Here is a 13,482-nt window from a genome sequence, read left to right as displayed (position 1 = left end):
TGGTCCCAGCACCGATGGTGGTTTTAGAAGAGGCATGCAGAAGAGCAGAAGTGACTCTAGGGTAACGCCTAGAGGGGTTAAGCTCACAAGCAGCACATTGCCCATCACACAATTTCATTAGTAAATTTTATTCCTGACAAATTCAACTTTAAAATAGGAAACAGTTTCTCAAACAGAGAAATGAGGGGTATCAGAAAGCCAACCTCCAACTAACAACTAAAACCCAGCCAGGTTTAGGGATGTACAGAATTTATACTTGCAAGTACTTAAGTGAGAACTAAGGAAATCTCACCCTAAAAATGGCTGAGATGGGGCTCTTTTTGACATTCCCAAACTGGTTTTTGCATACCCAGTTAGAGAAAGCTAGCTTGATAAAACATCTTTTCAGATTTCTGAACTTAAAGGAACAAAAGCCCTCTTAGGACTTAGGAGGAACTTGCATTTCTCTCCCTATGCCTTTGACATGTAAATGTTCTACCTGATCATTTTAGGCATTTTGTTCTGTGTTTTGAGGGCACCGTGTCCGCCATCAGGAAAGTACACATACGATGTACATTTGACAACCCGTCAAACAGGCTGGGATTCCAAACAGTCTTTTTGTCTGGCTGTGCCGGCTCTCAGGACAATTTGTCATAAGGGGTCCCGGTCCATAAGGGACCTTTGTCTTCTCAACCTTCGTTGCGTCCACCTGTACAACAAAGGCCTTTATTTTCTTAGACTATTTTTTGGAGTAAACTTTGTGGATCTTGTGAAGCCTGCATCCTTTGCACTCTCTTGTTGCGGATGCCTGTTGCATCTTACTGCTTATCACTATTAAGATACTACTCATCAATGGCCAGACAATGGATCCTTTAAATTGAAGAAACTTCTAAATTGGTAAATTTTTAGAGAGCTCTCATTATAAATAGCTGTTTTATTGGTACCTATGAAAAGAGCAAATTAAAAGGTAGATACAGAGGTTTATTAACAACCTCTGAATAAACTATGGGAATTCTTAAGATTCTAACCTTAAGAATTCCCATAGTTTAAAACAAAATAAAACAAAACGACTTGGGAAGCCTTATTTGTAGTCTTGGCTTTCCCTTGATGGGTCTTAGGATACTAATAAAAACATTAGGTTAATTAACGTTAATCAGGTTGATTAACAAGGGAATAGGAAATGCTGAGGGGAAAGTCAAGAGACTGCTTCCCAACAAGGTGGAAATTTTAAAGGGACTCGTCCCAGCAGGATAGAGATCTTTAGATGGTGATTTAAAAATGCGATAAATAAAATGGACATTGATGAGATTAAAACAAAGGCTTCAGGGAATTCCCTGGTGGTCCAGTGGTTGGGACTCTGTGCTTTCACAGCCAAGGGCCCAGGTTCAACCCCTGGTCAGGGAACTGAGATCCCGCAAGTCGCACAGCACGGCCAAAAAACAAAATAAAACAAACAAACAAAAAAAAGGCTTTGATACAACATTACCTAAAGTTGAATGGGCCAAAGAGACCCCCTATTGGTCCCCCCAACATTAAAGGGCCCCAAACAAGTCTGGTTTATTTAGCCCAGTTAAAAAAAAATTTTTTTTAAAGGCTGGAATAAAATTATACTAAGATACCTAACCAGCAATTGCTTGAGGCAACAGGCCAATTAATCAAGTTAAAGATTGACAAAAGGGCCTGGGTCACTTGGCTAAAGTTAAAGGTATAAGAGTTGACAGAATTGAGATAACAATTTGTTTTTTAAAAATTGGCGTATTTGGGGCTTTCCTGGTAGCGCAGTGGATAAGAATCTGCCTGCCAATGCAGGGGACACGGGTTCAATCCCTGGTCCGGGAAGATCCCACATGCCACAGAGCAGCTAAGCCTGTGCACCACAACTACTGAGCCTGCGCTCTAGAGCCCGCGAGCCACAACTACTGAGCCTGTGTGCCGCAACTACTGAAGCCCGTGTGCCTAGAGCCCGTGCTCTGCAACAAGAGAAGCCACCTCAGTGAGAAGCCCGTGCACCACAACGAAGAGTAACCCCCACTTGCCACAACTAGAGAAAGCCCGCACACAGCAACAAAGACCCAACGCAGGCAAAAATAAATTAAAAAAAAAAAGTTGGCATATTTGAATGGGCTTTATGTGAGATGGTTACATCTCTTTTGCCTGATTATACTGTGGGATAGACATTATGTCTCACTGGGAAATGCTTCTCCTGCCTGGTATTATAATACAGAGCATATAAATGCCCCTAAGGCAGTATTAATTAAACATACTAAAGGAAACAGAGTTACCTGAGCCCACACAATATGAAACAAAAACTGGGGGCTAATATTCAGGGCCTAAGAAAGCAATAGTGGAGACTTTTTTTGCCCTTAGGGTAAATTGGTCTGGGTTTGACTTGTGCACTCCGAAAGAGGGCCTTTGTTGAATGCCTTGTGCAAACTTTTGAAGGCATGATAAAATGAACCCTAAAGTTCTAGAACACAGAACTCCTAATTTCCAGTTTAGCTGGAAATCTTCTCATTGATATAAAAAAGCAAATTAAAGAAAATGTAGTTGGACAAATCAATCATTTGATAACATTTAGGCAGACCAGTTCTTTGGGGAATTGAAAGCAACTGTCTTTGTAAAAAGGCTAAGTCATCTAAGCAAATAAATTTAACTTACACCAACTGTTATTTATAAACTAGTAAGTTTATATTGTAATACCTGATTCACGACTAAGTTATAAAATGAAGTTATGAGATCTCTGGTTATGTCTGTTATATGTCTGTGTGTATATTATAGATATGTCTCTACCTCCAGACAGTATCAACATTAATTTATAAAGGAGCTCTATTTAACTGACTTAAAAGTAAGCACTTAAAAATTAAATATTTTTGAATGTAATAGAAACTAACCCAAATGAATTTCAAGTTCACGTGATCTGGGAAATATTCAATATTAAATTAATATTTGGTTTAAAGTTTAAGTTTGTTGGTTTAATTAATACACACGTCTTACTTTTATTGAACCTGGTCAAATATGTTCATATTATTTCTGTTATAAAATTTATCAGCAAGAAAAATAGCTTGGAATGATGGCTGACTTGGTCTAATGTCTCCTGAAGTTTTCATGGGTAATCTAAATATAATTGTTGGAAACAAATGAGTTAAATAGATATAAATGGGATAAGAGCCATTTAGTGTACTGTTTAAGAATTATTATGTTTTATGATGGTATGTCTACTTAAAAATAGTTTCTCCAGATTTTTGGTAACTTGAAACTTTAGAGTTTTGCTAAGTTAAGTTAAATGATGGAAATGTATTAAATATCTAGATCATTCCCAAATAAAGATACTGAAAAACCAATTACTGAAAATAGGCTTCCTTTTACAGAGAAATTAAAGATATTTAGCACCATTAATAAATGTTTTGTGTCACATTGGAAATTTTTCCATAAAAGGGCATGTTTTTATTTATTTTTATTTTTTAATTAATTTATTGTTTTTTAAAGATCTTAACTTTATTTATTTATTTTTGGCTGCGTTGGGTCTTCGTTGCTGCACGCAGGCTTTCTCTAGTTGTGGCAAGCGGGGGCTACTCTTCGCTGTGGTGCATGGGCTTCTCAATGTGGTGGCTTCTCTTGTTGCAGAGCACGGGCTCTAGGTGCGCAGGCTTCAGGAGTTGTGGTGTGTGGGTTCAGCAGTTGTGGCTAGTGGGCTCTAGAGCACAGGCTCAGTAGTTGTGGCGCACGGGCTTAGTTGCTCCACGGCATGTGGGATCTTCCCAGACCAGGGCTTGAACCCGTGTCCCCTGTATTGGCAGGCAGATTCTTAATCACTGCGCCACCAGGGAAGCCCCAAGGGCACGTTTTTAAAAATCATTAATGGTATTTATAAGTTTGCCAATCCACAGAATGCTAACATAAAAGTACATAATTGCTTACTTCTTAGTTTTCACTAGAAATTAAGGTTTTAAAATTTTTTAATTTTTATTGAAGTATAGTTGACTTACAACATTGTGTCAGTGTCAGGTGTACAGAAAAGTGATTCAGATATATATAGATATAGATATATATGTATATATACATATTGATATATATTCTTTTTCAGATTTTTTCAGATTCTTATCCTTTATAGGTATATATATATATATATATATATATATATATATATATATATTCTTTTTCAGATTTTTATCCTTTATAGGTTATTACAAGATATTGACTATAATTCCCTGTGCTATACAGTAAGTCCTTGTTGTTTATTTTATATATAGTAGTGTATATCTGTTAATCCCATATTCTTCATTTATCCCATCCTCCCGCCTTTCCCCTTTGGTAACCAGAATTTTGTTTTCTATGTCTGCAAGTCTGTTTCTGTTTTGTAAATAAGTTCATTTGTATTTTTTAGATTCCACATATAAGTGATATCATATAATATTTGTCTTTCTCTGACTTACTTCACCTAGTATGATGATCTCTAGGTCCATCCATGTTGCTGCAAATGGCAATATTTCATTCTTTTTTATGGCTGAGTAGTATTCTACTGTACGTATATACCACATCTTCTTTATCCATTCATCTGTCAATGGACATTTAGGTTGCCTCCATGTCTTGGCTATTGTAAATAGCACTGCTGTGAACACTGAGGTACTTGTATCTTTTTGAATTAGAGTTTTCATCTTTTTCAGATACATGCCCAGGAGTGGGATTGCTGGATCATACAGCCGCTCTAGTTTTAGTTTTTTAAGGAGCCTCCATACTGTTTTCCATAGTGGCTGCACCAATTTATATTCCCACCAACAGCAAAGGAGGGTTCCCTTTTCTCTCACCCTCTCCAGCATTTATTATTTGTAGACTTTTTCATGATGGCCATTTTGACCTCACTGTAGTTTTGATTTGCATTTCTCTAATAATTAGCCATGTTGAACATCTTGTCATGTGCCTGTTGGCCATCTGTATGTATTCTTTGGAGAAAGAAATTAAGGTTTTCAAGGTTAAGCATTCTAATTAATACATGTAATTAAAACTACTAAAATTAATAAGGAAAACATCTTTGTATGAAAGAAAAAAAAAGTATAAGAAATGGAAATGCATTTTGTTAAGGGAAAAGAAGGTAATTTTGTCCTGGAGAGAGAGAAAGAAAAGGAAGGCATAGGACAAAACCTGAAGATAAAAAAGAAAGTTTTAGAAGTTTTGTGGGAAAGAAACCCTGAAAAGAAAAAGGTTTGTACATGGTCAGGACTGGCTAGGATTAAAATAAAATTTAATTGAGTAAATAAATTTTAACATTAAAAGTAAGCTGGTATGACACTAGAATTTGTTTTTTTCTCTGTGTTAAGAGAACAAAGTTTTCTTAGAATATTGATCTGTTTTTGATAACAGATTATAAAAAGTTTCTCTACCTTTTAAGTGATCTGTTGTAACATTCTGTATTTGCCTTTAAAATCTTTTGTCATTTGGGTTAAGTAAATAAGTATTGTTTCACAGTGACCTATGATCCTATATGACCAAGTGTTTTAAACCTTTTGATATCTTTGACAAACTTCCCCAAGTCAATTCTAAATGAAGTCCTTTTGACCTGTAGCTAACTTTCGGATGCTTCAGAGAGATCCCAAAGCATCCTCAAAAGAGATATTAAACTAATTAGGTTTATTTGATATGTTAAATTACATGGGAAACATTGTCAAATAATTGGTGATAAACCTTCTTAGGTTATATTGCATGGGTAAATGTCATTAACATAGATATTCTAGAAATTATATGGAATTCTTAACAACCTGATATGTCCTAGTATAATATTATCAGTTATGATTCTAATTATTCCTTAAAATGTTGTATTGTCACAGAAATAACCAAGTTGCTTTGTCAACTGCACTGTAATCAAATCTTTAACCACGCCATTTTAAGTCTTTTGTTATTTATAGACAGTCATTGTTTTACTCTGATGCTTTTACAAAAATGAAAATCTTCAAGAAGATTCATAAAAAGGATTTTTTGACAAATATAGGTTTCTGATGACTTTTACATCATACCACTGAACTGGGTAAGAAATTATAAAACTCTAATAGAAAACCTGATGTGTTTATCAAGATCAACAAGAATTAATTATATGGAACTTAATGAACTGATAAATATGATTTATAAGCTTATGATTTTTTTCTTAAATATACTGGCTTTTAATCTCTGTGTTCCAGAAGAACCTTTCCTCTTATGCTAACTATGATATGTGGCAAGTTGATGAAGTACACCTCTGCAAATGAAGATGAAACATTTACCTTTTTCTCTCTACCTAATCTCTCCAGAATGTGGCTTCTCTAACTGGCTCCCCTCTGGACTTGATGGTTTATTGAGATTCAGATTACAACTAGTTATACTAATCACTGTTTTAATTTGTTCTCTCTTTGTTGTTTTCAAACTATTTATACTTTTTGTCTCTCCGCTGTACTATCTTATTAATGTTACTCGTTATATTACTTATATTCTATTTTATAAGATTGTTGTATCCTGCATTACCTGATGTGTAACCAGGCCTCCAACAAAATTAATGATGGCTAAATATCTTGAGGCAATTGATCACACATATACATATGATCACATATATATTACATATATACAGATAAAGTTAATTCTAATAGCGCAACTTTAAATATGGGAAGAAACAACAAGGGGAAAACATTTCCTGGATCATAATAGAGTAGTAAAACAGAAGATCCAGAGGATTTTAGGTTGTTTAGGTTGTTAATAGGGCCTAAGCCAGATATAGCATATGAATGGCCTATCACTAAGATCCTTGCCTGACCTAGGAATAAGCATTCCTAGGGCTGTGGGACAAATTGGTCATGAAATGCCTCCCAAGCCTTGGTCAAATTTATGACCAACGTGGGGCACTGTAAACAAAAAAAAATGTTGCTTGCCCTTTTAGTTCTATAGTATCAAGCCATTAGCCCCTGCAGTTGCCCACCAAAAGTGAGCCTGAGGGGAATTCAGGATGGAGAAAAACAGGAAGCATTTTGTGCTTTGGATACCAGCCCCTAGATAATTAAGGTACATACCTAAGGAAATATTTCAAAGACCTCAGATTCTTGCATCTTCCCATACACAGAAAAGCACTAAGATCATTAACTTGAGATGTCTGTTTTTGTGATTAGAAGTAATCTTTTGATGTTTTGACTACATGTTTTTCCTGCAAAAAAAATTCATATATATTCTGACTCCTTCCTTACCTCTTTTTTTTTTTTTTGCTGCACCAAGTGGTATGTGATCTTAGTTCCCTGACCAGGGATCCAAGCCGTGCCCCCTGCATTGGAAGCGTGGAGTCTTAACCACTGGACCGCCAGGGAAGTTCCCCTTCCTTACCTCTTTGGAACAGTTTCTCAGAGGTATCTGAGAGGCTCAGGCTATAGTCCTCCGGAAGACACAGAATAAACTCAACTCACAGCTCTTACGTTGCGCGTTTTTTTGTTTTTGTTTTTAAGTTGACACTCATATTAAATTTCTATTGGACAGTTCTGGTTGTAGCATAGAATTAGCTCTGGTTAGAGAATAAAATTCTAGGTTGAGAGTGCCAAAAAATTAAATTAAAATCAAAGAGGTTATATATACAGAAGGAGCGGGGGTGCTCAGGCCTTGAACATCACACAGGGAGAGTCACTAGGACCCTGAGCAGGGAAGGAAAGGAAATGTCAGCTGTGTGCTTTGGAAGATCACTGTGGCAGTGAAATGGGAGAGACCAGGGCAGGGTGAAAACCGGAGGCAGGAAAACTCATGGAGCAAAAATGAAATATCAGTGAGTGACCAATCTGCCTTCCAACCTACAGGATCTGCTCTTGGGATTCTTACCTTCGCTGTGCTTTGGGCCCTGTGGCAGCCTGGTAGATCCTTTCTCAGATAAATGTCTTTACATACAGAAAATAAAATACCCAGGATTACAAAGGAAACCAATGACTGAAATACAGGTGTCACTGTAAAAATCTGTGATATGGCAATATGTGTGCTTCTTTATTGACACTTTAAATAAGATGTAGCAGCAGGTCTAACAATTACTGTAATTTTTTTTTTTTTTGGCTGGATTGGGTCTTTGTTGCTGCGTGCGGGCATTCTCTAGTTGCGGCGAGCGGGGGCTACTCTTTGTTGTGGTGCACGGGCTTCTCATTGCGGTGGCTTCTCTTGTTACGGAGCACGGGCTCTAGGCACGTGGGCTTCAGTAGTTGCGGCACATGGGCTCAGTAGTTGTGGTTCGTGGGCTCTAGAGCGCAGGCTCAGTAGTTGTGGCACACGGGCTTAGCTGCTCTGCGTCATGTGGGATCTTCCCGGAACAGGGCTGGAACCCATGTCCCCTGCACTGGCAGGCGGATTCTTAACCACTGTGCCACCAGGGAAGTCCACAATTATGGTAATTTTGAAGTATTTATGAACATGAATGATATTTTGAGCAACAGCTATCATGAGACACAACGATATCTGTGTTTCCATTAGTGGTGAAGCCACGGTACTGCTAACACTGCTGGGATTTGTTGCCTACATTTATACTCAAAGGAAATGCTAAATTTTAGTGAGTGGTTAATGAAAATGAACTGTAATTTTTCCCCCCAAGTCACAGACCACCTTGAATTCTATCCATGACCCCTTAGGGATCCATGGATCAAGGGTTAAGGACCCTTGTGAGATGTTCCCAGGCTTCCCTCAGGAGTCAGTTTAGGTCCCTCTAAGTTGGGAACATGCAGGGAGTATGGTAACAGTTGGACGCTATTTACTTCTAGGATTTATTTATTCCCATGACCACATCTACAATAGCATATTAAGGCAGCAGACACAATGGCCCAGAAGGTGTCTTAATGGAACACTGGGTTTCCTTGGGTTATGATTAGAACCCATGCCTTTTTCTCAGATGAGGATAATGATCACAGGAACAGGCCCAGGAGACCCAGAGGGAAGACTGTTTGTTGGGGTTTTTCTTAGTTCTCAGGCGAGCTTATTCTTGCAGGGAGGAAGTCATCCGTCTCGCCCGAAGGAATTTAGTTACAAAACAAAAACAGGAAAAGACAAATACTGTATGATTCCACTTATATGAGATATCTACAGCAATCAAATTCATAGAAACAAAGTAGAATGTTGGTTCTTAGGGGCTGAGGGTGGGGAGAAAAGAGGAGTTATTTAACGGCTATACAGTTTCAGATTTGCAAGATGAAAAAGTTCTGGAGGTCTGTTTTGCAACGGTGTGAATATATTTAACACTACTGAACTGCACTTAAAAATGGTAAAGATGGTACATCTTTTTTTTTCTTAATAATTTTTTTAAAATTAATTATTTTATTTTTGGCTGCGTTGGGTCTTCGCTGCTGCACGCGGGCTTTCTCTAGTTGCGGCGAGTGGGGGCTACTCTTTGTTGCGGTGTGCGGGCTTCTCATTGCGGTGGCTTCTCTTGTTGCAGAGCACAGGCTCTAGGCATGCAGGCTTGCAGGCTTCAGTAGTTGTGGCTCACAGGCTCAGTAGTTGTGGTGCACGGGCTTAGTTGCTCCGTGGCATGTGGGATCTTCCCGGACCAGGGCTTGAACCTGTGTCCCCTGCATTGACAGGCAGATTCTTAACCACTGCGTCACCAGGGAAGCCCAAGATGGTACATCTTATGTGGGTTTTTTTTTTTTTTTAATCACCATAAAAATGGTTAAAACTGCAAAACAAACAAACAGGACGCTCAGAGCCTAATTCTGGTTCAACTTCTAATTGTCACCAAGCTGGACAGCTTCAAATGCAGGCCTGGTTCTACCCAGTACCTGGAGTTTCTCGAGGCATTAAAGGTATAAAAATGCTTTTTAAAATGAGGACCCAAGTGTTGTTTATTTTTTTAAATTCTACTATATAATGATAAAGCTCATCTTTACAGTTCTGGGTATTGATTTCCACGGAACGGACTAAGACAATCCCCTAAGACTAATAATAACATCAAACACTTAATTAGCGTTAATTCTGTGCCAGGCACTAGTCTAAGCACTTTATAAGTACTTGACTCACTTCGTCCTCATAACAATCCCATGGTGGATGTCCTATTTTTATCCCCACTTTATAGATAAGGAAACTGAGGCACGGAGGACTAGTAAGTGGCAGAGGTGAGGTTCACAACAGGTCATTCGACTCCAGAGTCAGACCATGAGCACCTGAGGCAGGGACCGGGATTTTTATCTCTCAATTCCAGCGCTGAGGTAGTGCTGACTCACAGTTAATGAATCAGTGGGCAACCATTTATTGAGCAATCGGTTACGATAGAATTGTGAGGCATTTTTACCATGCAGCAGTTCTGAAGAAGAAAGATCTCACTGTCTGCTTCCTCTACTATTTTTTTTTTTAAACTCGGTAAGGAGAAACTTTGTTGGAAAGATGACTGCAAGGCGTGTGGGGCAGTTTACTGCCCTAGCGGGTTGCGGGGATACGGCAACAGTGGGGAAAACACTTTGACCATAACATCCCCCAGCACCTCCCTCTACTAATCTTTTCAAAAAAATGATTAAAGCAATGCTCCTAACTCCCCCAGCGTTTGGAATTGATGGTCACTGCCAAAGACTCTAACCCACCCTGCCACCTGGTTATCTCTTGTACTCTGGAGGAGTGGGAAAAGGAGTGAATATGAAGAGACAGAAAAACAACAAGGTCCTACTGTGTAGCACAGGGAACTATATTCACTATCCCATGATAAACCGTAATGGAAAAGAATATAAAAAAGAATGTACATACATATGTATAATTGCATCACTTTGCTGTACAGCAGAAAACAACACAACATTGTAGGTCAACTATACCTCAGTTAAAAAAAAAAAGAAGACACAGAAAGGCCTGTCTCCAGACCAACAATGAATTCTAGGAACTGGTCTAAAACTAGGTATGTGGCGGAGGGAAATAGGAAAAGACCCTAAAAGTCACCAAAGAAAATCGCAGGACGACCTTAAAAGGGGAGGGAGTGGAGGGCAGCTCTCCGTCGCTTAGTAACCACATTCTGCCACCTCAGGAGGAAGCAGCTGCGTTTCTAAACGTTAACAGGCTGAGACTGGCCAGGTCCACAAAGCTACTGACACACGTGGGCCAAACACCAGCAGCATTTCAGACAACTGTAGCCGGAACGTGTGCCCCCCACGCAGCACACAGAGGCTGCTCGTGGGAAGAGACGGGGGCTCAGGCCACAGCGGGGGGGGGTCGCTCCATCTTCTGACTGGTATGGCAGGGAGGTGGTCGGGACTCACCTGTAGGTGTAGGGCCCCACTTCTTCCAACCGAGGGGTCTCCCCTCTGAGGACCTCCTCTGGATTGGTGACATTGAAGAAATAGAACTGGGTGTGCACGGGCAGAGGGGGCTTCCTCCAGGACTCAAAGGTCTCCGAGCCATTCCTTAACACAATATTCTAGGGGAGAAAACCAAAAGGGGATTTACGTAGTGTAAGGCAGTTGGCTTTGAACACAGAGGCAGAACGAGGGACACCCTGTCCTTTGACCTCCCGGCTCACTTATTTTTTCCACAGGCATTCAGCTGCTGTCCCTTGGGAGCAGGGACACGCCTTACACCAATATGAAGCTCACAGCCCTCAGAAGCCATAACAGGTTTTCTATAAATATCTGCGGTAAAGAAAGGATGCTAGAGCCATAGCTCATGGTGTCACCAAGACCAAGGCCACAGTCTGAGTACCCGAAGTGCCTTATTTGCTTTGTCACAAAGAGTCTACTGATCGGACAGCTTCCGTGGAAGTGAGGCCACTCTGAGAAGCTCCAGGCACTCCCAGCTCGCCTATGTGAGAGACCAGGAAGAGAGGCCCCAGGAGGTCACTTTGGTTCTTCCATTTGAGGTAGAACCACACCCAGCTCTACCACTTTCACCACCAGGGACTTCACATGCATTTTCTCATCTAATCCCCAACAAACCCCTAACATAGGTTTGCATATCTCTGTTTTAATGATGAGAAAGCTAAGCCACACTGAGGTTAAGTGCTTAGGGTATTCTTTGTCTACAATCCTTCCTTTGTTTCCCACCCTTACCATGGATTGTGGTCTAAATTGTGTCCCTGCCACCCCCCCTCCCCCCAAAAATTCATATATTGAAGTCCTAACCCCTAGTACCTCAGAATGTGACTGTATTTGGAGATAGGGTCTTTAAAGAGAAATTAAAGGTTAAGTGAAGTCATTAGGGTGGGCTGTCATCCAACATGACTGAGGCCTCAGAAGAAATCAACCCTGTTGACACCTTGATCTCAGACTTCTAGCATCCAGAATACTGTGAGACAATAAATTTCTGTTGTTCAAGTCACCCAGTCTGTGGTATTTGTTATGGCAGCTCTCGCAAACTAATACACCATGGCCCCTCTATGGAAGGAGTATCCTTCCCACCCTACAGACGTCAGGTGTGGCAAGTGACTTGATTTGATTAACAGAATGTGAGTGGAATGGCAAAGCACCAACTTCGCGCTGAGGCCTTAAGAGGCATGGAAAGTTTCCACCAGCCACCCTCTGTTGCCCTGTCCCAGGTAGTTGGTGATCCTTCAGCCAAGGCCCTAAAATGGTAATGTGTAGACCAGACATGAAGCCAGGAGTCCAGCCTAAGTCGGCTGACCCAGCTAAGCTCAAATTGCAGCCAACCTGGCCGTAAGGAGTATGGAGTACATGTTACTATTATAAGCCACTGAGATTTGGGGGTTGTTTGTTATCCAGCATTGCAAGAGAAGCCTGATTAATACAGCACCCAAAGTTAACAGACAGAAAGCTAATATCTAGTAGTTAACTTGTTAATAAAGAAAAACTGCATTTTTAAAGTTAAGAGTACTGAAGTACTCGAGAAGGATAAAAGCATAGATAGAATAAATAAACCAGAATGCAAACAGTGACTAACTCTGCATGTTGGAATTTGGATCACTGTTATTTTCTCCTGGATGAGATTTTGTATTTTCCAAATTTTTATAATGAATAAAAAAAATTAACACTGAGAAAAATTTTTAAAAGAGGAAAATGGGATCTGCTGATAAAGACAATGTAGGGCCACTAGTGAAACAATAACTAGATTGCAAGAGAAGCATCCCCTGATATCACCTGTCACTCCTCTAGTGGTGAGGATTTGAATGACAATCAACAGAGACACCGCTTCAAAACATGACAGAAATCACATGCTAAAACATCCTGTGACACAGAACACAACAGGATGCCAATTTTTAGTAATCCAGGCCTCCAATTTAATAGAAGCAATGTTGCAAGGGAACTTAATGATATAACTCTATTATTCAATGGAAAATATCCCAAGAATCTCTGCAGGGAAAAACAAAGTGGCACCGGAATAAATGGATGCAGAAAACCTAAGCTTGTCAGAGCAAAAACAGTCATCTGGAGGGCTGGAAGTCAATTTCACATCCATGAGTCAGCCATGTCATAGAACTGGGGACTCTTTGTGGTTTGGCATCAGTTCGGAACATCTAATCATCAGATTTCTAGCCAAACAACACATTATTGAAATATTCTTGGCCTTTACTATCAGTACTGATTTACTGAGTTGAGGTCAGAT

At 39.7% G+C, this 13,482-nt stretch overlaps 1 protein-coding gene across 1 annotated transcript in view; it reads right to left on the bottom strand.

The window, feature by feature from the left end:
• The window catches only part of SCARB2 (scavenger receptor class B member 2), a 68,875-nt gene that overhangs the window by 38,249 nt on the left and 17,144 nt on the right, over positions 1-13,482 (bottom strand). The window contains exon 2 of the mRNA XM_036852608.1: positions 11,187-11,344. Coding sequence (XP_036708503.1) covers positions 11,187-11,344 — 158 coding nt within the window. The remainder of the gene's footprint in view (positions 1-11,186; positions 11,345-13,482) is intronic.

This window comes from Balaenoptera musculus, chromosome 5, assembly GCF_009873245.2.
Source record: "Balaenoptera musculus isolate JJ_BM4_2016_0621 chromosome 5, mBalMus1.pri.v3, whole genome shotgun sequence".
NCBI classification, from domain to species: Eukaryota; Metazoa; Chordata; class Mammalia; order Artiodactyla; family Balaenopteridae; genus Balaenoptera; species Balaenoptera musculus.
The sequence above is the reverse complement of the archived record's forward strand: the minus strand, read 5'-3'. Positions and strand labels throughout refer to the sequence as shown.